Source organism: Athalia rosae, chromosome 4, assembly GCF_917208135.1.
Source record: "Athalia rosae chromosome 4, iyAthRosa1.1, whole genome shotgun sequence".
Taxonomy (NCBI): domain Eukaryota; kingdom Metazoa; phylum Arthropoda; class Insecta; order Hymenoptera; family Athaliidae; genus Athalia; species Athalia rosae.
In genome coordinates, this window is record NC_064029.1 from 2826007 (window position 1) to 2847491 (window position 21485).

The window sequence follows — 21485 nt, forward strand, 5'->3', positions numbered from 1 at the left end:
TTTTTTGTTCGATTCGTCGCGGGGGATGCGATTTTCGATCGGTGCGACGAATGAAATTATCCGACTTTCGAAATGGCGTGCTCGTACGGGACGATTCTCGTTACGTTATACGTTAAATCGGTTGCGGCTCGTTGCCCGCTAGGGAAACCGATTAGGGTAGATCGTAGAAGAATGGAGTATTCTGTACGGGTGCAGCGAGGACAAGAAACGATAGACGTCCGCTGCACCACCACCACCACCAATCGCGTACGTGGAGTTTACCGGAGGACGAAGAGGACGGGGACCAAGGGGAAAGGCGGCGGGCAGGGGGGGTGGGGGGTGGGGGATCAACGGGTCCATGCACCACGTTGGATTCTGCGGCACTCTCGCTCGGCACGCCGAATGCGCCGGTCTCGTCTAGCCGTGCGCGGGTACGACTACTCATTTCTCGAATTGAAATATACGGAGGTCAAAGTGACATTGGGCATGTTCGATTGAGGATAAACGCCGATGAGGGGAAGTAATTTTGGATAGACAGAAAACGAGGTCGACATGCGTCAGGAGGAGGAATTTTCGAGTACCGTTTCGAAGTCCTTCGACGATTGCGAATCCGTAAGAAATAAGTGAAACCAATTCTGGGGATAAGTTTTTGTGGTTTTCGCAGCGGTATTTCGAACCGCGAATGAACAGAAAGTCGTTCGACGGACGAAGGAGGAGGAGGATCGCCGAAAATAAATAGATTCGACCGTATTTTGAAAATTGTTTCGTTCCGCGACGCGTCGTCGGCAGCGGCTGACGATATTTAATCCGGACCGCGCGATCGTAACTTTGGCATTACGTCGGCAGGTCCGAACTCGCAAGCTTCGACGGTCAGTATTTGCGACGCATCGTACGTCGGAACATTTTGGAGCGAAGGATCTCGACGATTTTCACCATTTTTCACCGGTTTTTTTTTTATCGCAAGTGTTTCCCTTCGTTATCCCCCAATTTGCGAGGGTGAATTACGACAGTTCGTACCCGCGACATCGAAGGACGATGATACGAAATTTGGAAAATTTGAGAGTTTGTGCGTAGCGATAGTATTTGGAAAACTGCGTATCGCATTCGGTGGATAATACGACGTTACAAGTGCAGTGAAAATGTGCGCGATTACCGCCGATTTAGAAGTGCAGTCGATACGTGACGATAAATGGTAATCAGTGAAAACTGTTCAGTTTTGTAAATCGAAGTAAGGCGGAAAATTTTTTTCATTTGGTTTCAAATAATACAGTGATGGTAACACCTGGAGGATCGAGGTATTGAAAGTGAGTATAGATTCAGTCGCGTCTGGCTTACTCTCCTCCGAAATCGAGGAATGATAACGAAAACGTATCTTTTGCGAAATTGAATGGAACGAAAAAAATGAATAAATCAAAAATCGAGGCACAGGTAACGCAGCGGCCATCATCAACTTTTTCCCAATTAAAAATTGACCGTCGCGGGTTAAATTAGTGCATCCGGATGTTAATAAGATGCCCTCACGAAAGCGTCATAAAACATATGAGTTACGACTGAACCGAAGCTGAACGTTCACGCGGGCATGAGCCTCCTTGTTTCTGACGCTGAATGTTGATGCCGATGCCGCTGCCGTTGCCGCCGCTTAAGCGTACTCGCAGCTTCGCGCAATACGGATCTTTCCTTCTTATTATACTTCGCCTCGTCTCTTCGACTCTTTTTCCACCCCTCCAGCTCCATCTCCGCATCTCGTCTATTCGCTGCACACGGCGGCGACCCGACGCCGGTTCTTTTCCCGCACGTACAGACGCAATACCCTTAGAGAACGAAGGTGAGGAGGATGAGGCGGTCGGATGCGATACGTACGGTCGGGGGCTTCATTAAGCCGGGCTCGCACGATCTGACTTGGCGAAAATTTAAACCGCTTTTTGTTCCGTCTCTCGCCGGAGTCTAAGTGCAGCCCGGTCTCTCTCTCTTTTATACGCTTATTGTACGTTTGCCACGCACCTATATAGATATATTACCATCTATACGTACACACGCGACGTTTTACACGCGGGTATAGACGAGGAACCCCCCCCCCCCCCCCCCCCGCGACCGAACATCCTCGCTCCTCGTTATTATCTTCCAATTTTATACGTTATTATAATCATGAGACGAGTTGTACGTCCCATTATACTTCGTACAGCTGTTGTTTGCGCATCTCCCGACGATTGGCTAATTAATTCTTACTAGGAGCCACTCGTTCTTATTCATCGGAGATTTAATTTGTATAGGTGAGAGGTGGTAATCGATCCGGGTCCCCAATGATTATATTTATCGAAATGCGGTCGTTCCGCGGGTAGCGCGCGTCGCTTTTTTATTTCTCTTTATACGCGTCGCTTATATCGTCTCACCTGCAAATGAGAATTTTCTCTCTATCGGAAACTCGTATATATCAAACGTCGAGTCCGCGACGTGTATTCGATCGCGATATCGCGTGGGCCCTCCTCCATTCCCTCACGTACTACGCGTGCATTCCCGATTATTACCTGTCCGAGTAAAGCTTCGCTCCCGCGGACAACGATCTATGGATCGACGACGCTCTTACGTAGCGTCGGTTGCCCTATGAATCCGTCTTCCAGACGACGCTCGACGTATACACACCGCGTCGCTCTCTTAATCGCGTAATTAATAACCGCGTTTAAAAATATTTGTAATTAAAATTTACAAGCTGTATACATCATCGGCACTCCGCGCCATCCGCTTCCTCCCTGCATTCAGCAGATTTTCACCTCTCAGTTTTCTTCTAATTAAAGCATCGCGATATCTCCGTTCCGCGATCCCTCCACCGCTGCTGCACTTTGGCATTATATCCATTATACGCGTCGCATGAATGTGCGCACCGCACTCGAACGGGAGTCATACCATAGGGAACGCGGGCATACCTCACCGATGTTACTATTCGCGCGCGAATGCGGATAATTAAGAGCCCAAGTTACAGCAGCAACACCGCAGCTTTTGTATTGTGCCCGGATTTTCTTTTCCACGTCGCGGAACGGGCGCTCGAGGCCAGCGCCCACTTGAGTCCCCGCGCGTACGTGTTACGCAATTCGACGTAACGCCGCTACCGTTTAACAAAAAAAAAAAAGGGAGTAGCAGCCGGGCGAGAGAACCAAGGGCGCTGAAACAGGCGGCGCTGGTTTGCGCGCGCGGTAGTAGCGCGCGTTACGTCGCACCGCCGCCGCGCCGCCCGGTCTTCCGGACACGAGCTGCGCTACGGAGAGTAGTAACGCTGATGCCGTTAACGACACCTAATGATCGCCGCGAGAGAAGTGCTTGCGGTTTCTTCGGGTTTTTTTCTTTCTTTCTTTTCCTTTTTCTTTTTCTTTATTTTCATTTTTTTGTCTCCGCGCGGTATTCTTCAGACCTCCATTTTGACCCTTACCACGAGTACGCTCGGCTGCACTCGAACGGATGAAATCCCCGGCAGATGGTCAGAGAAGCAAAATTTCGGAGAGAGAGAGAGAGAGAATGAGCCGCGGTGGATGATTATTCACGTCGGCTTACCGGCGACGAACCGCGGTTATTTAAAAACAGAAAACAAGACAATGTGATTTTAAAATCACAGATTATCGCCACCCGTGTGGTCCGACGCGCAGCTGTTGACAAACCCGCGGGACCAAACGTATTATAAATTGATATCCGATATACACCTTCTCTCCTTTATTACCTACTATACCCGTACCGCACCGTCTTACCTATCTACTCGGCCGTAATTCACGCGTAACTGTTAAAAAATCCCACGTACCTTCGGGTTAGCGGCTACCGCCGATAACCGCGAGGTGATTTCTCGATCGTCTATAAATCTTCGTCCGTTAAGCGTACGCGAGTAAAAGTATAATTTCTCAAACTCTTAAGAGCGCCGAATTTCGGGGATCATCCCCGGGGATTAGGCCGAGCGAATATCGCGCGGAGTTATACCCAACGATTGACGCTCTCCGCACATGTGTGCACCGCGGTATAACGAGCACGACGATCCCTTTTAAAGTTCGCTGGCGTATCCGCACTCCTCGTTCTCGTTCTCGTTCGGGACTCCCATAGCGATAGCGCCCGTCCGTTCTGTCGCATATTTCTATCGCGTAAATACGATAGTTTACGATGGCATAAACTCGGATTACCTCCGCAAAAGGTGGCGGTACAACAGCGCCGGAGGTTGGAGAGGCGCGCCGATTTTACCAGACGCTATGGTAGGTAGGTAGGTAGGTACCCTACCGCTGCGCCGCGGCAGCCACCTCGATGTTCTTCCTAACTCATTCGGCGTGAGCGAAGTACGAACGCGGTACCGATCGCCCCGACGCAAAGTGCCACCCGCCTCGACTCTCTCTTCTCTCAGGAATTTGATACCGATTCAACGCGCTTTTAACCGGGTCTCGAACCTATCGCCCCTTGTAAAAGCTCCTCTCAATTTAGCGATCGACCTCCCCGCGGCCCCCCGCGCGCGATACGCTCCTCGAAATCCACGGCGAGATGTTATTCCCAGCAAGAGATATTTCGCAGGATTCGAATTCCGCGTCCTTTTTCGCTCCGTGTGACGTTCCGTTTTTTTTTTTTTTTTTCGCTTCCGGCGACTATTTTTCACCTCGTTCCTCTCAACCCCGTTTCCTCGGTCGGCGGCGTCGAGTCTTCGACGTTCGGAAACACGTTGTACACGAGGTGCGTTTCGGTTCGTCGAAACTCGCGCGGTGCACCCGCGACGCTCTTGAACGCGCGCACCGGGTCCACGTCAAATATTGACAAACAATTATAAACTTAACGCCCATTCGGACGGTTTACTCGGCGCCAACGAGCGGTCCCTCTCGCTCATTCTCCTTCGTTCAAGGTGCGCTTTCGACGTCAAATACTGAAGGACCGGACCGTACGGTCAACGTTAACAGCTCTTTTTTTTCCAGGCCTCGTATCTCCGACCCCGTTACTCTCGCTGTACAATCACGGTTTCTCTCTATTTCAGATAAAGATGGCGTGCAAAAACTGGATCCTCGTTATCCTGGGTGTTTCGATAGCTGCCGCAGCTTCCACGTCTCCGAGCACATGGATGTGAGTTGAACTTTACGCTTTTTTTCGTCGTTTACTGTATAACTAAGATTTATAGAAGAATATTATGAGGCTACCCGTGTTGGTTTCGTCCGTTTATTCGGTAAGAAAAAAGAGGGTAAAATGGCAGAGAGAGAGAGAAAGGATGAATGGATAACGGAAATGGAAAAAGAAAAGAGAAAAATGAAGCCCGTTTACACGCGAGAGATAGTCCATATAATACTTATGTAACAATATTACTAGTTTTTTCCCCACTGTAAAAAGCTATTGATGCAGCTAGCTGAGTCTTCATTAAATGCTCGTATAGGCATCTAACGCGCCTGCTGCAATACGATTTCTTACGACGTTCAGCCGCATCGGCCGCATCGTGGGGAGTATCCCGCACACGTGTACGTAATTCCGGAGGAATTTGATTCGTCCGGCGTGAAACCAATACAACAGCTAAATTTCGAAGGCGCGGACGCCGCGGCGGCCGGAGGTATCGCGTGCGGATGCGAAGAGATACGCGCGGTATTATACGCGTGCAGGTAGGCGGGTAAATTCTCTTTAGCCTCAGCCCACGCACCTTTGGCGCAAGGACACGAACGACGGCGTCGCGTACACGACATCGCGCGAGACGAGACGTTGAGAATTTCAACGTTGGTATTGAAAGAAAAAAAAAAAAAAGTAAAACTCCCCACCGACTCCCGGCGTATACAGCTTTCCCGATAAAACTCACTTTATTGCTCCTCGAAGTCTTTCCCAACTCCCATATATCCTCCCCCCCGACCCGCAAGGGCGACCGATGCGAGTACCGAGGAGTTTCACGAGCGATCGCGAGCTTGTCGTTTGTTATTTCGTTCGGAAAGCCGCGGCAGCCCCCGCGTGTATTCCTCCTCTGCTTTCTTTCGCTCGACGAACGTGGAACGCGCGCCTAGATCATCCGGCGTAATGTCGAGATTATTGTGATACCGGTTTCCGGTCGCTGATGAAAATAACGCATTCGCAGCAGAAGTTGATTTTCGCATCAACGAGAGGTGGGGGATGAGATTACCCGTCTGGGTACCCCGTACGAAGATTTTTCGAGTGCGCCGCGACGCCCCGAAACGTAACCGACCCCCGTTTTCGCCGGGGGTAGGTATCCCGAGCGAACGATCCGCTTCGAGGGGGACGGTGGCCCGTCCCGAGTCCGGTGCGCGGGGCGGAGACGACGCGGTCGCGTTCGTCGGGGTAGCCTTCGGTAAACGCGGACCTTTGGCGGAGTTGTACAAAAGCGGCGCGCCGCTCTCTCTCTCTGTCTCTTTCTCTCTCTCTCGTAGGAAGGATAAAATTCTACCGCTAGTTTCTTCAAAGTCCAGATCTTATCTGGAGCCGTAACACGCTCGGGTAGTGTTACGCTCGCATCAGTCGCGTTTCACGACACCGTGGGAACGGTAACGCCGCTCCTGGGAGGGCGACGGGCCCCTTCGGAGCTTTCCTTCCGCGTGTACACTGTGTACCTCGTACCACGGCGGCGATCGAGTCCGAGTCACCGAAATTGAGAGTCCCAAAAAATCGCGACGGTCGCTTCGGATGTCGGCGGGATTTTCTTCGAAAATTGCGCTCGCCGCAGAAACCGCTGCTCGAACGAAGGAGACGACGATCTCGCCTCGACTTATGAGCTACCGCTTATCGCGCGCTTCGCCACCGGCAGGATCATCGAATATACATATAGGTATACGTATAAGACACGTAGTAGCGGACGCGCACGGCTCGAGTGCTCTCGGCTATATTTCACTCCGTCGTTACAACACGTTAACAGATACGTCCGCGCGCGGTGCTTCGGTTTAAACTCGATACCGATACGTGCGCCGGTGTGCGCCCATTAATTTTTCTCTCGTCGAGAAAAAACTACTGTACGAATGCGTTCCTTCGATGTAGCAACGGTTATGCCTTAGCATGCGTACAACGCTTTACGATATTCGTAACGAAGGTACGGGTAGGCGGACCTACTTACACAGCGGGGGCTCGAGCCGCCGATCGCTGCATTGGCGGCGCTCCCGTGCATCGGGGTGCATATCGCGGTATCTCTTTACCGACAGGGTCAATCCCGGCAACGCTTGTTTTTCCGCATACGGATCGCCTCCCCCTGGATCGCCCGCGGAGTCGGGGGCGTTTCGATTGATTCTTTTTTCCCTTGACGTCGTCTCCTTTTTTCTTCGCCCCCCGCACCCCTCGTCGCTGTCCCGGGTTTTCGCGCGATAAAATCGCGGCGGAGCGCGTCGGGGGGGTTCGGAGGGTGTCGGGTGCCCCCGTCGGCGACGGGATTGTGCGGAGCGTGACGTAGCGGGCGGCGTGTCCACGCGTCGAGGTCTCCGTCGGGCGTCGCCGTTACCCCGTCGCCCTTACCCCGGCCGTATCTCCGTCGATCCGTGCGCGAGCCAGTTGCGCTGCGCTCGGGCGTCACCGGCTAAATCCGAGACGGATCGACGGGGGGGGGGGGTAATTGAAAAAGTCGGATCAATGTATTCGTGCGCACGTTTTCCGTACTTATAAATTCGATACGTATACGCGCTGCGCTTTGTACCCCGCGTGAGCGAACGATCCCCGGGATCTGACAAAGGCTCGCCACCAATCTTATAAATTAGATAAGGGAAGGTAGAGCTGAGGCGCCAGTCTCCGTCAACGTCTATCCCGTCCCCCTCGCCCTCTCGGGGTACTTCATCGTTTTATCATCCGGAGGGATAAGAGGTGACGAATAACCGGAGATATACCTACGGATAGAGACTCGAAAGCGGACAGGTGCGCGGCTCATGCGTGGAGTCGTCGGACTCGCCGCGAGTTTTGTCTTTTCGAGAACTGCGTCCGTATCCCGTTCGTAATCTCGTGGAGAAAATAAAGATTCGAATTAGATCGAGGAACCGAGTTTCGAATTACCTCGCGTTCGATTCGCGAACACCAGAGGCGATGCTCGAGCGAACGATCGCGAGCTTGTTCCGCGTCCATACGTACACCGTCGCTTCGGCTACGGCTAAAGAATAAAGGCCGCGATGCATGCGAGTTACAGTTATGGAATCTTCACAGTCCGCCGGTCAACTGGGAGTTATTTTTCTGTCGCGTGTACAACGCCAGGTGAGATTCGATCTTCGGACGGAGATATCGACCCCCATGAGCCGCGGCTGAGTGCTTCTAAATATCTAATACCGGTGCCGTTTCATGCCGGTATAATAACACGGTGTACGGATGAAACTGGAGCGTGCCGCCCGCGTCTCGGAGATCGCTGTGAAAAAAATTATCCGGAATTTTTCTAAGAACTGGAAGGCCGCGATAAGAAAACCAACGGAAACTTCCGCGTCAATGGGGTGTCGTCGTATAATTCACGTTACAGCGTGATTAAGCGAGCGGAAAGTCGGAAGGGAAGATCGACGCACGTCGAGTGGTACGGTGCTCACGAGTAAAGGGTGGTGTGGTGTGGGTACATTACGCACCGGGGCGGGTACACCGGTATATATATATATATATATACATATACATATGTATATAGTTACATGAGTTATGGACACGCGTACGCCTGTACGGCTGGTATACCTTGCGCGATATATCGTGCAAGGTGAATTAAAGCGAGGTAGGCGTGTATACGCCGAGGCGGTAGTACGGCCGGATTATGTAAAACAGCATAAAATAAACGCGTGTAGTACGCGTCCGACGTACCGACTGCGGTATACCAACCGTGGGGCCCTGTCCCGAAGCGCATCCGTAATAAGGTTTTACGGGCTAACCCCACGACGATCGAATTCTGACGACGAAAATCGCCGATCGGAATACAATTAAGAAATCGAACTCCGTCGCGGCCCACCTCGCCGCTGCGAGCGACGCGTTCGATCGTTGGGGAAAAATAATGGGAAAAAGAGCAGAACAACCCCCCCTCCCTCGATATCCCAATCCTCCGGGCGCCCGGTAACATCCCGATCTTTCGACTCCGAGGTTGCGGAGGTTGCGGACGATTTCCCGCGCCGCGATGTCCTCCGGGATAGCCGGTGCGGGATGATCGTCCCACGCGCGAATCCGTATATGAATGTTATTGCACTCTATTAGGAGACAGGGCATTACTTTTGGGTCGGTAGGAAGGGCCGATGCTGTACGGGGGCCCTGCGGCGTGGGTCGTCCGACCAAAATATTACCCGCCACGGGTACTTTATTGTTTTAGGAGATTACGGCCCCGGTGACTTATCGCGCCTGAGATATTAGCGGCTCCGGTTGTGAGCCTCTAGCGCGCGCGTGCTGCTGGTACGCCACGTTACGTACGTACGTACGTACGTGTGTACGACCGAACGACCGACCCCGGGCACTTTTTTACACCGAATCGATGGAATCGTCACACCTACGCGGCACCGTATAGCGTCGACTCCCGAATCGCCGGTGTAAAATCCTACGAATCGTTTCCTCTCCTTTCGAATATCCGACGAATTGGATACAAGCGTACATCGCTCCGTCATCTCCGACGACGAGTCGCTCCGACGCAGGCGAGTCGCACCACGCGTACGAGCCCCTGCAACGCATCTATCTTTCTCCTGTTCTTCGGTAAATTTAAATAATCACCGGAACAAATTGACGCCGTCGTTGGGGAAGTTTCTACTTTTCGAGGGGTTGGAGTGGCGAGTGCACTAGCCGCGCGAGGAATCGGCGTAGCGACCGGCGAAAGGGGGAGAGAAAGGAGCGAGGAACGGGGGGAGCGAGAGTTTGCTTCACTTCACGGTGCTTCACGGTCCAGAGAGTCTCCGTACAAGTTATAGTCCGTCGCTGCCGTTGGCTTCGGAGAGCTCCGCAGGACGGACTCGGGTTATGGCCTAGCTGTAGGATCCACGTTCGTGGGAAAACCCACGCACAATGGGCAACAAATGAGCAGAGAACCAACGGATGAATGGAACGAACTGAGAATCTGTTATTTCCATAAATTTCATTCCTTCGCGTGTCTCTCGCCGTCCGTGTATAAACTCGTAGTCTCCTTTCTACCGAAAGTAATGCCGATCATCGTACGCTTTTTTATGGGCATTTTAGTCCTTCGGTAAAAAAAAATATATATATATACGTCCCGCCATATTCCTATCGAATGAAAACTTAGTCTGGAGTTTCGACGGTGTCTCGGAGTCGTGAAAAATCCATTGATTCGTCGTCGCTCCGGATTCGACGGTTCTTTCATCTTTTCCCGATGTTCCTCAGCGATATAACGTTTTCGGAAAATACCCATTACTGGTCAAACGACGTCTGGCAGTAAATTAATCGCACGGTCATTCCGCATTAGCGATAAATTTTCAACGGCCGTATAGCTCGAAGCGGATACCACGTGCCCTCGTATACGAGGCGCGCGGTTATCCTCCGAAGAGATGTGGGAAGGATCCGCCGCAGCTGCGCCGCCCGGTCCAGGTAGCGACGTAAACGATAAACGCCGCGGGGAACCAATTTAGCGTCCTATCCAGTATCGACATTAAAACGACAAAGTTCAACGGGAATATCGTTGTTCGTTACCCGACCGACCGACCGCGCGTATGTTCGCTCTACCCCGTGGACGGAAAAGAGGAACCTCGCGAGTACGAAAGGCGAACGAATAAATTCATTCGGAAGTCGCGTCCGAAACGAATCTGGATTCGATCGAGGAACGCCGAACTCGATCGGTAATCGGTGGGAAGATGCGGTCGAGGCGACGTTCGTACGGGCGGTATCGGGAGCCACTCGGGTCGCCCCAAAGCACATTAAAAGGTGCATACAATCTACGACGCGCACGTACCAATCCCGAGCACCCCAGCTATCTCGTTGCCCTCCCGGTGGTCCTGCCTCCCGATTCTGCGCGAGGCAGTCCCAGACTAATTTCCAACTTATCTCTCTACCTCTCCCGTCACGAGATAGCTCACGGACGCTCCACGAAATCCAACTGAGTTGATACCAGCTGCGTCCGAGCACGGAATTCCGTGAGGGAACTTTGAATATTTTCACGTGCGACGCCTCGACAATTCTCTACGAATCCATAGAGAATTGAGAATGCCGAAAAGCGAATCTTGGAGCGATTTTTTTTTTTATCTCTGTTAGAAAAAAAGTGGAGGAACAAGACCCGAAACAACGGAGGCTGAGATGCCGAGGTGTCAACGGTGTTCCGAGATTGAGAGCCGTTCGAAATAAGCCGGCGTCGGACCTCCGGTTGCCGTTTCGTATATCGAGCACGAATTTCCAACCGAACTCAGGCACGAATGTATCGGTGGTGAGATGAAAGCAGATTATTGCACGTGGTTCGTAAATTCGGTGCGGTTGCATATCCAATCACGGTAAATGATTTACGCCCGGTCAGAGCCGCCGGGGTTGTATGTATATATATACATATATCCTAAGTATGTGGCCACGGTAAACGCATATGATTATCGTCGAACGGCGGGATCAACTTTGTGCGAGGCTGTTGCAAGAGAGCAAAAAAAAAAAAAAAGCTACAACGTTCGGTTTTGCAGCGGTATTTCATACGAGTGTAAACGTTCGGATACTGTCCACGTCGTGTACGAGGCGGTAAACAAAAGGGTATTATTGAATCTGGTCGTTCCGCGACGTCCGAGAGGTCCGCGGCACCTCGGAGGGGTTGAGGGCGGTTCGCAGTTCTTTTTATTGCGGGCGAACGGCCGTTAGAATGTCGCAGTTTTTTCCCCCCGGTGCGCGAAGTCCGCAGGGTCACGGGTTTACGGGCCTGAAGTGGCGTTGACGAATTTTGACCACCCTGACTTTAACCGGTGTGTCTTTAACCGGTTTTAACTGTTAGGAGTCCCACACTCTCTCCGTTCGGAATGGGTTTTCACCAATTTTAGAAACCCGGCTGCGTCGCCTCGGCAAGACATCTCCACAAAACGACGCGACGCCTCATTTGAATTTTAAGTATTAATTGTTATTGGCCAATAATTAACTGTTACAGCTGCGTCCGAAGGTTTTGACGAGTCAATAAGTTTTGTTATTTTTTTTCTCTCCGATCGGCGTACAGGGGACCACGGAGATCGAACGGCCGTTCAAATTTTACCGTCGCCCACCACCACCGCCGCCACCGCGCGCGCTCTGACGACTCACTCGACGTATTCGATTCAAATTTCTTCAGTTTGGTCAACCCTGCGGATTTTCTCGAACCACCACCCCCAGCTTGCGGCGCGTGAATCACGCGTCGGGCGCGCGAGCCCCGTGCGCTACGTTGAACACCCAGCTGAACCGTTATTTCAGCGCCAATTACGCGCACCGCTCACGGCGTACAGCGGTCGTTTGTTCAGCGCCACTTTACCCTAAAATTTTGCGCGGCCTTGCGGTCGCTGGGAATAAGCTGTGCGAGGGAATCGCGAAGCTAATAGGACGGGGGAGACGATGACGCAGACGGTCGGTGAAACGATCGAATTCTGAGGCGTTGATCAAGGGAATGATGTATCTTTATTGTCGTTGTACGGTACGATTGCAGCATTGCGGTTCACATCAAGGGTACAATGTCCGAGTTGAAGAGTCGTGGCGGATCCTATCGAGTTCATCGTCGACCGTAAGTGTTGACGCGGAAGTTGATCGGCTGGCCGACTTTGCTGCGGAATACCATATAGGCGTACTTGTAGCCCGGTCCGCCGCTGACGATCGTGGGGAAGGCACCGACGCTCGCGTTCCGTGCTTGATCCAGCGCCGCTATGTAAGTGATGTTGTAACCGACGTTGATGTCCAGGGTCTGGACCACCGCTTGTTTCCTTATCGCTGGCTTGGTGACGACGTGGGCCGACAATTGCCAGTCTCCTCTCTGACGTTGGCCGGCGTACAAATTGTTCCCGTTGTAGCTGACGGGGTACCACCTCGATCGCGGTCCGGCAGCCGCTGGAAATGTGGCCACGGCTACGGTCATGGCCACGAGGAAGGCCAAGAGAAGCGAACCCTTTGCGTACATTTTTGCGAAAAAATTTTCCGTCGCGAAACTCTAGACTGTTTGAGAATTCGTGAATTATTCCACTGTCCCCAATCGGTTCGCGGTGGCGCGTTATATACGTACCGCGTATACCGTCGAGCTTTATCTATGCAGATAACGTGTTCCAATAATGCCGTAATTACGATTGTTATCTTGTATCGCGGTTGATGATCGCGACGCTAAATTTATACTTAGATTCAGTTTCAGGAATTCCGCCGATTGCGAAACGTGTTTGATAACTCCAGATTTCTCGGAGCGGCCAAATTCTTCCGAGTTATCGAACGATCGATCAATCAATCCGAGACCCTGTTTCGATTTTTCGCAGCCCGGCTCCGTCGTTCGCGCGTCCGGTGACCGTCGCGTGTCGTCCGATCTTCCCGTTTTCTATTTTTCTGCGCACAGCAGCGCGTCCCGTTCAGAATTCGCGGTCTCCGCACGACTGGTTCCGTTAATCGCGATTAATCAATCTTCTTCCGAACGTGCGAAAGATCGCGTCTGGGGCCGCTGCTCGTCCGCGCGCGTACATATAATACCAGCTGTCGTTATAATTCGCCTTGGATTTCCTCGGCGCGAGATTTAATCATTTTTGCGTCCGTTGACCGTAATTACCACACCTTCGCAGCTTATAATAAATCTCTGCGTCGGTATCCTACTATAATGGAGCATTGTCGGGCAGGTATGCTAATACCGCTTTCAATCGACCCCGTTCATTCACTCTGCAGCGGTACAAGAGAGACAAAAGCTCAATTAATCAGCATCCTGTACCTCTGTGTTATAGCTGCGATTCCGCTCTAAATAAATTTATACGCAGGTTGTACGCGTCAAGCTCGAGACTGTGGAGGTGCCGGACACGTATTACCTGTACACCACAGACTTTGGCTAGATTTACTTCGATGTTTGCGTGATGTTTACACATCTAGATCCCGTGTAGAGTGTCCCAACTGAAAAGTTTACGGCGCGCACGCTCACCCTACAACTGGCTTCATCGAATGGAATACGGGAGTGCGATCGTTTCTACGCTACGAAAAAAAAAATGACGAAATCATCGGTATTTTTATCGTTCGTTCCTGGATAATAAACAGTCGAAGATAAATTGACTACGCGCGATTCGATTCAACGATGCGTTCCATCTCCCTCTGTTCGGAAATCGAGACATCTGCGCGTGCGGCGAATCAAGTTGAAATCGAATCAAGGTGATTCGACTCTGATCTAAAGATCGGTAAGATTTCACATTATAGTCAGTCGTTAGTTTTGCGATTAGATGCATTGAGTTCGTCCGGATTTTTTTAATCTGCGCTATTCTCGGTACGCACCAGTCGCTCGATACTCTACGACGTTGCATTTTCCGGTGATTCGAGTCGACCCGTACGACGAATGAGACACGACATTCCGTGGGGATGTAATCGTACCGTTCGGTATTGATAAACCCACCTATTTTGTCGCCCACGCTATCAACGATCGACAAGCTCCTTGGAAAAGTCACTCGTGTACTTTTATCGGTCGATTTACCAGAAACGTTATTTTTTTCCTCGCTTTTAAACGGAGAGAAAGTGGTTCACAGGGGGACCAGAAATGTCCGACGCTCCGCGTCTTTCTGGAAAAAAATCTGACGCCACGATTCGGGGCCCTTGCTCGACTCGACTGTGGAAAAAAAATTGTCGGTACAAACTGCTCCCATCGCCAAAAATTAACCGCAATCAACTTCGGATCACGGAAACGATCCGTCGATGTTCCAGGTATAAATAATATCTTATCGCGGTGCTCTTGATTTCGAAATTGATTACGTCCAATCTCGTGGCGATATCGCGATAAACGATAATCGCTTCCGCACAAGTATAAAACGGTCGTCGTTCTCCAATAAACCACGATTACTACTCATTGATCGGAAGTCACGACAGCTGTGTACTTCTGTACGGTGTTTCTGACCAGTTATCACCTTCGAAAATGTTCAACAAATACTCGATATTTCTGGCGATCGTTACGGCGATCGCAGTCGCCGCCAACGTGATACCCCCGTCAGCGATTCCGAAACGGGCCACCGCCGCGAACGTTACGTACGTCGGTAACAACCTGTACACAGGAAAAAGAACGAGGGACGACTGGCTGGGCAAAACGAACGTCGTCTACGCGGCAGCGATTCCGTCGAGAATCGTCACCCGAACTCTGTCCATCGTAACGTACTTCAATCTCACCTATGTGGAGGCCGTCGTCTCGGGTACGAACAGGAGTGCCGCTTATCCTACGCTCGTCAGCGGCGGACCTGGACAGAGAAACACGACGCTGCGATTCACGAGCAAAGCCGGACAACCGATAAACGCAACGGTCAGGGCCTACGTGCGATATTAAGGGCGAACGCGGAGATTTGGGTGAAACGGGAGCGATCGATCTCGTTTCGGAGGGAACGACAATCGAAATCAACGAGCTCTCAGCGACACGAAGAGAGCTGTGCAGCTGATGGCGCAGGTGTTCGCGACGTCGGGATCGAGAGAAACATGTTTATCTTATCACTGTTTCGCATGACTTGTTGGAAATGAAATAAAATTTATTTTGAAAAAAATGAATAACCTGCACCGACATACGTGGTTGCATTGTCAGCCGGAATGCGTCAAAGCGTGTCGACGGACGCGACCGTCGGTTCGGGAACAACGAAAACAGCGGGTCGCGCGCAGAGGTCATTCGAACCATCGACCCCACGACTCTCGGCTCTCCTTTACTTCCGCGTACACACGTCAGCGGGACGTCCCGTCCGCGATCCGGTGTACGGGAAAACGTGAAAACTGGGCGCGGAGAGCGTCGCGACGGCGTTGACACCGTCGGAAGTCACGTCGCGATCTGACGCTCTACGACCGTCGAAAGATTCACGATATCCTTTCTCACGTGGTAAACCGGTTTTTCGGTACCGCCGATAGCGTCGACGTGGATTCTCCCGTCTTCTTCTTTCGCCGTCCCGACGATCGCGGTGACGAAGGATCGGTGGGAAACGGGCCTCCGGAGTAACAACCCTCCCCGCCGCACCCCTTCGCGGTACAGGTTGTCTTACGATTCCGCGGCGCAACCTGCCACGCGACGTGTCACGGTCGAGCGAAGTTGTTTTCGCTCGCAAAAAAGTACGACAAAAGTCCCCCGCGTCATCCGGATTGCCCCCCCCGTTCCTCAACGGTTGCGGAAAATTGTCTCTCCATCGCCGTGGAATTTTCCCGGATCCCTCGTCAGTTATTTTTTACCGGAAGGAGGAAAAGGGCCGCGACGTTAACGCGCGTCGGAATCGCGCTGCCCTATCGCAGGCCATCCTCCGAGAGCGGCTAGAGCGATCTCCGAGCGATCCTTCGGCCGGCCGGCCAACCGGTTTTCACTCGCAGTCAAGGGCCCGAGTTTTCGTCCCCACCATGCCGAGCGGGCCCCTCTCACACTTCTCGGAGGTACCAAGGAGTTATAAGGACAGGAATCTGGAGTACGACGAGGTACCGGGGTCCCCGGCGCGGATATCGGCGGGGCGGTTCGCGTTTTTTTCGCTTGTCTCGGCAACCTGCCACGCGACACCCCGATGTCGTGGCAACGGAAAAGATCGGATCTCGAGTTAAGTCGGTGACGGACGACGATAGCGAAAATCGTCGGCAGCTCATAGGCGTGTACGCGTTTACCGCGTCCGCGGACGCTTCGCGGTGACTCGCCGTAAATGGGTGTTTTAACCGGGCGATTCAGCGGGAACACAATACGCATTCCTCGTTCCGTGAACGGCGAAACGTCGGGGGGGTAAGGATAAGAATTTCAAATTTTTCCGAACCGACTCCACGCGAAACGTTACCAACAAACTATCAACATTTCACTATTTTCTCGTGTGAGGTTCCGATGATTGACCAACGTTTACCGAGATGATGTCATTTCTAGAGATTTCGAGATCGAATGTCGACGCCACCGCGTTTCCGATCGCGAGGAACAAACGGTAAAATGTACCCCGCATATTTGATGGCCCGTTGTCCGAACGGAAAAACACCAAGTGCTCGACACTTCCGACGCGTTCCATTGAGAATCGTCACCCCTGTGTTTTACCTGGCGGTTGACCGTAATTATTACCACACCTTTGACAAACGCGGTCCGTAATACATAATCATCGGTCGGATGCGCCGATAGTTATGCCTTTCAATCGACGCTGTCCATTACCGCTTAGCGACCGAACGGACAAAGGCTCATTTGAATACCCTTTCGCTGTGTTGGGATAACTAATTGTAAGTATACCATGGCTAAACTCCGCAGTAAATCTTTCTCGCATGAGTGCTTTATCGGTGACAGACTATCCGGCGGCGTCGCTATCGCCGATATCTAGATTATCTGGTGGAAAATTAACGAAGCAAATATAAAAGGCCAAAAATCACGCGCCTTGCAATCCTATCGGATTTCGGGAAGTCGTGTTCGAGTTGCGATGGGCTTAAAAATCGGCATCGGTAGACTTTTTTCCTACGCGGTACCTCGACGACGCTTATTTATCTCGACGATAAATCGGTAGGAACCGAATCTTGGAAGTCCGCGGTATCGACCATTTGAATTATGACGACATTGCATTGAGCGGTATAATACCGGTTGACAAGGGAATCGTTTCACCGTGTCCACTCCTCCTGCAGTACCCAGACGTAATTTAATTCCTCTTTTTTTTTGTTTTTTTTTCGTAACAAGATTTAAGATCGAGATTAGAATCTTCCGGAAGCTCGATGTAATCTCTCGATCGGGTTGGCGCATCTTCCGAATTTTTCTCGAAGTCTCTTACAACAACGTGCGGTCTGTACCGATGTACAGAGGCGGAATGTATTACGTATATATCCGTCGAGGATTCGTTGATTAGATATTCACGATATTAACGATCTGTCCAACCCGTGATTACCGGCATTAGTTACGAGATTGTAACGCAGCCGCGTATTAGTCGTGAAGAGAAACGGTGTTTAAACAATTAACCGCTGCTCCGTTGGCCTCGAGTGAGTAAAACTGGGCATTATTTCACATTACGGAAAAAAAAAAGTAGGTATACCCAACGTTGAAACTTCGACTCACGATTCTAGTCGTAAATTCTTCTTTCGTCATACAACGAGGTAGATAAGTAACCTACCGAGAGTTTCCAGACTCCGAAACCAACAAAGTATTTAATCGAAACGCATCGTTTGTAGAACTCCCCCCCCCCCCCCCCACCCCCACCCCCCGTTAGTAAAGGTCAATTCTTTATTCGTTCGAGCGTACGTTTCATTTTTAAAGACGCCCGCTGTTCCATCCGTTCGTGTCGTTATCTCGGTCGGTCGTTCTTTTTGTTTTTTTTTTTTTCTCTTTTACTTTTTCTCTTTTACTTTTCCTCCCGTTCCAGTTCCTACACGAGACGCGTACTCTATACGCTCTTTTCGGAGCTTCGCGGTGATACGCGCGATCCTCCGTTGCGTCTGACTTCGGGGTCCCGATCCCCCGATCTCCAACGTATACGTATCTCCTCCGTATCTTTTTTCTACGGCGCACGATTGAGATGAAAGACGCACCCGGCTATATACCCCCATCGTTTACACCTTATGCACACCCGCGGTTCTCGGGCCACGGTTAGAAATTGAGTGGGCCGTTCCAAAGATACTCGCAAAATACCGATGGGGATTATTTATGCGCCGACACGGAGTGCGGATTCCTAACCGGTCTCCGTGGCTATGGTAAGGCGCACCTGGTGGTGGTGCACCGCGTCGTTGCAACGGGTGCGCAACACCGTCTGACCGATGCCCGCCGGACTCAACGGCGCGTATCCCCTTGTAATTATAGCGCCATTATTTTACCGCGTCATTACTTCGAATTACTCTTATTCACGACTTCGGATTATCCCGTACATACGGCCGCGCATCGCCGTTTCGCTTATCCGATCCGCGGTACCCCCTGCGATCGGATCGCTCTACGATTTCGAAGCGACGAAAATCTACGGGGCCCGTCGACGATCGAGATGGAGGCGCGATACCGCGATTACGATCGCCCTTATTCCGATTTTCGCGACGCGCGGGATCGGCGGACCGCCGCACCTGCGTGAAAATCCAAGGGACGAAGCGGCGGCGGAGAGACGATACGGGGGGGGAGATACACACGTTGAACGCACTCGTTAAATGGGCGGCGCCCTGCCCTTCCGGATACCCGGGCGCTCAGCCTCCCGTACCCGTGAGTCGGCACGCAATATTATCGCGCCTCCGAGATCAAACTCGGAGGGATAATTAAGCGCTTCGCGAAAATTACTCACAAGCCAACGGACGTATATTTCTCGACGCTCGCAATAAACGCGAATAGCCTCGCGCGAACGATCCGCGATAGAAATTAGCCGATCGTGCGCCGCGTGCACGGCGACGCGTTGAAAAATTTTTCTTTTTTTTTTTTTTTTCAAAAGTCCGATGGGGATAGAAGACGAACGTTAGTCCCGGTTCGTTCGTCGGCGACTACGAACGGGACGAGGTCGCACAGGTATGGAACTAGGGCGGTTCTCCAGCGATTCCGGTGCCTCTCTAATTTGGGGTAAAATATCGGGGCTTCGACGCCCGAGATCGGTGTCTAAAGTGTGTAATTACGTGGCCCTTCGTTGGCCTCCCCCCGTAAAATCGGGCAGCGCTTTCGGAACCCGTTTCGGAATACCCCCTCGTCCGTTGAGATGGAAAAAAAAAAAAAGGAGAGAGCGAGAAGCGCGTAACCTCGATCCTCGTTTCCTCGTTCGATGCGATCCGATTCCGAAGGGTACATTGGCGATCCCCGAAATCGGATCCGATAAGCTCGTATACCTGCTGGAAGCTTCGGGCATCGGAGTAAAAAAATTCGAACGACTCGACTACCGACGGGTGCGGACCGCCTCGGAAGCGATAGCGCAACGAAATTGTATATAAGATTAGCTTCAAAAGTTCGGTTCAGCTGGGCTCCGTTGCCTAATCGTTCTCCTAAAGAGGCGTTAACAAAGCCTTTGTCGTGCCGACTCGCGCGGACTATTTTCTTTCTAGACAAACTTTTGTAACAGGACGTCACGTCACGCACCGTCCCATCGATCGCCGTTCCCTATATATCTTCGACGAAACGTCGAAGACGCGTTGCGCAACGACGTGGACCCGGACCACAAAAAGAAAAAAGTCGAATCGAATCGAATCCGAAACGAACGACGTTAGTTCCTAGAAATATTTCGAAACTCCGCGAACCCGCCAGCCGACTGATAGCGATGTTTGCTTTCTGAAAAATTTCCAGAAACATCGGTCTCCAGGGCATCCGTCAGCTGGAGGCGATGAGAACCACGGAGGTCTACGAAGTCGGGGCGTCACCGCTCTGCGGCAACTTGAACGGTCTCTCCCCGGGACAGGGGAGGCTCTGCCAGCTCTACCAGGATCACATGGCCGGCGTGGCGCGCGGCGCCAAAGCCGGAATAACGGAGTGCCAGCACCAGTTCCGGGACAGAAGGTGGAACTGCTCGACGGTCGAGGACGGCACGGTGTTCGGACCGGTACTAGGAATCGGTAAGGATACGCGCGTTACGCGAACATGCCCCGGAAGTTTCGATGGCAGGATCGCCGCCTCCCGTCCCTTCGATTCGGAGCGATCGGAGCCCCGGCTCCGCGCCGATCGCGTGCGGCTCGGGATCGTTGGAGATCGAGCCTCGCTCCCCGATACTTTCTAATCCCGCGTTACCTCGTCGAGTCGCGAGCCGTATTAATACGGCGAAGCGGAGTCGTCGTCGTCGTCGAGGCTCGACGGCTTTTGTGAGGATCTCGAGCTAGCTGGCTGGGTAACGTCCGCGCCGTGGGGACCGGGACAGGATGCGGTGCGACGGGAGGCGGCGAGATCAAAGGGGCTCGGGAACGCGCGCGTCGCGATGCTTACCGCGCTATACGGCTCGCATTGTCTTGTCCCGCGTAGTCGCGTACCACCTATCCTCCTCTCGTCCGACGTCCTATCTCGCCCGTAGAGCCAGCGGCCTATCCGCCTCGCCGCCTCTTCCATCTCCGCTTTTCGATCCGGCGGAGTAACGCCGCACTCCTTACTCCCCGCTTATTCGCCGTTCACCTCTTACCCCGGCGCCGTCACACCTTCGCCAAGATGAGGAAAATCGAGGAGACGAACGCGCGAACGAAACGGGAGGATGGAGATCGGCGGGAGGGTTGCGTCGCACTGCACTGCAGCTAGAGAAAAAATCAAAAAGACAAATTTTCTACCGAGCGGAAACGCTCGATCTCCGGCCGCAACAACGCGCGCTCTTTTAATGTTCCTACGATGCACTCTCCAGATGCTCCACGATATACCACGGACACAACGCCGGCGTCTTATTATCCCACCGAGAGAGCTATACGTGATATCCGACAATTTCTTTGAATCATTGTTCGCCACGATCGCTCCGTGTTGTTGAGATCAAAACGACGGACCCGCTATTTCGGGCGTAGGTTGACCGAATTCCACGGATACTTTGAGTCCAAATTGTGCGTTTCGGAGTACGAATGTGGAGAAATATTTGGAGCTTTCCTTAATTCGGTATGCGCGAGCTTTTCAATTAAATCAA

At 52.1% G+C, this 21485-nt stretch overlaps 2 protein-coding genes across 3 annotated transcripts in view; one reads left to right on the forward strand and one right to left on the reverse strand.

Annotated features, from left to right (window-relative positions):
- Window positions 1-21485, forward strand: part of LOC105690236 (protein Wnt-5b-like) — a 126967-nt gene that overhangs the window by 91124 nt on the left and 14358 nt on the right. The window contains exons 1-3 of one of the 2 annotated variants that reach the window (XM_012407869.3): window positions 382-1283; window positions 4964-5049; window positions 20183-20448. In XM_012407869.3, the coding sequence (XP_012263292.2) occupies window positions 4970-5049; window positions 20183-20448 (346 nt within the window). In that variant the 5' untranslated portion in view covers window positions 382-1283; window positions 4964-4969. Of the gene's footprint in view, window positions 1-381; window positions 1284-4963; window positions 5050-20182; window positions 20449-21485 lie in introns of those variants that run through there. The other variant, XM_048653883.1, reaches the window with a different exon arrangement.
- Window positions 12429-13018, reverse strand: LOC105690238. The gene has a single exon (XM_012407871.3). The coding sequence runs from the start codon at window positions 12938-12940 to the stop codon at window positions 12539-12541; it is 402 nt and encodes a 133-aa protein (XP_012263294.2). The 5' UTR covers window positions 12941-13018; the 3' UTR covers window positions 12429-12538.

What these genes read in the sequence shown, in the direction of transcription:
- LOC105690238 (XM_012407871.3), bottom strand. Translation starts at nt 12,940, where the DNA reads ATGTACGCAAAGGGTTCGCTTCTCTTGGCCTTCCTCGTGGCCATGACC.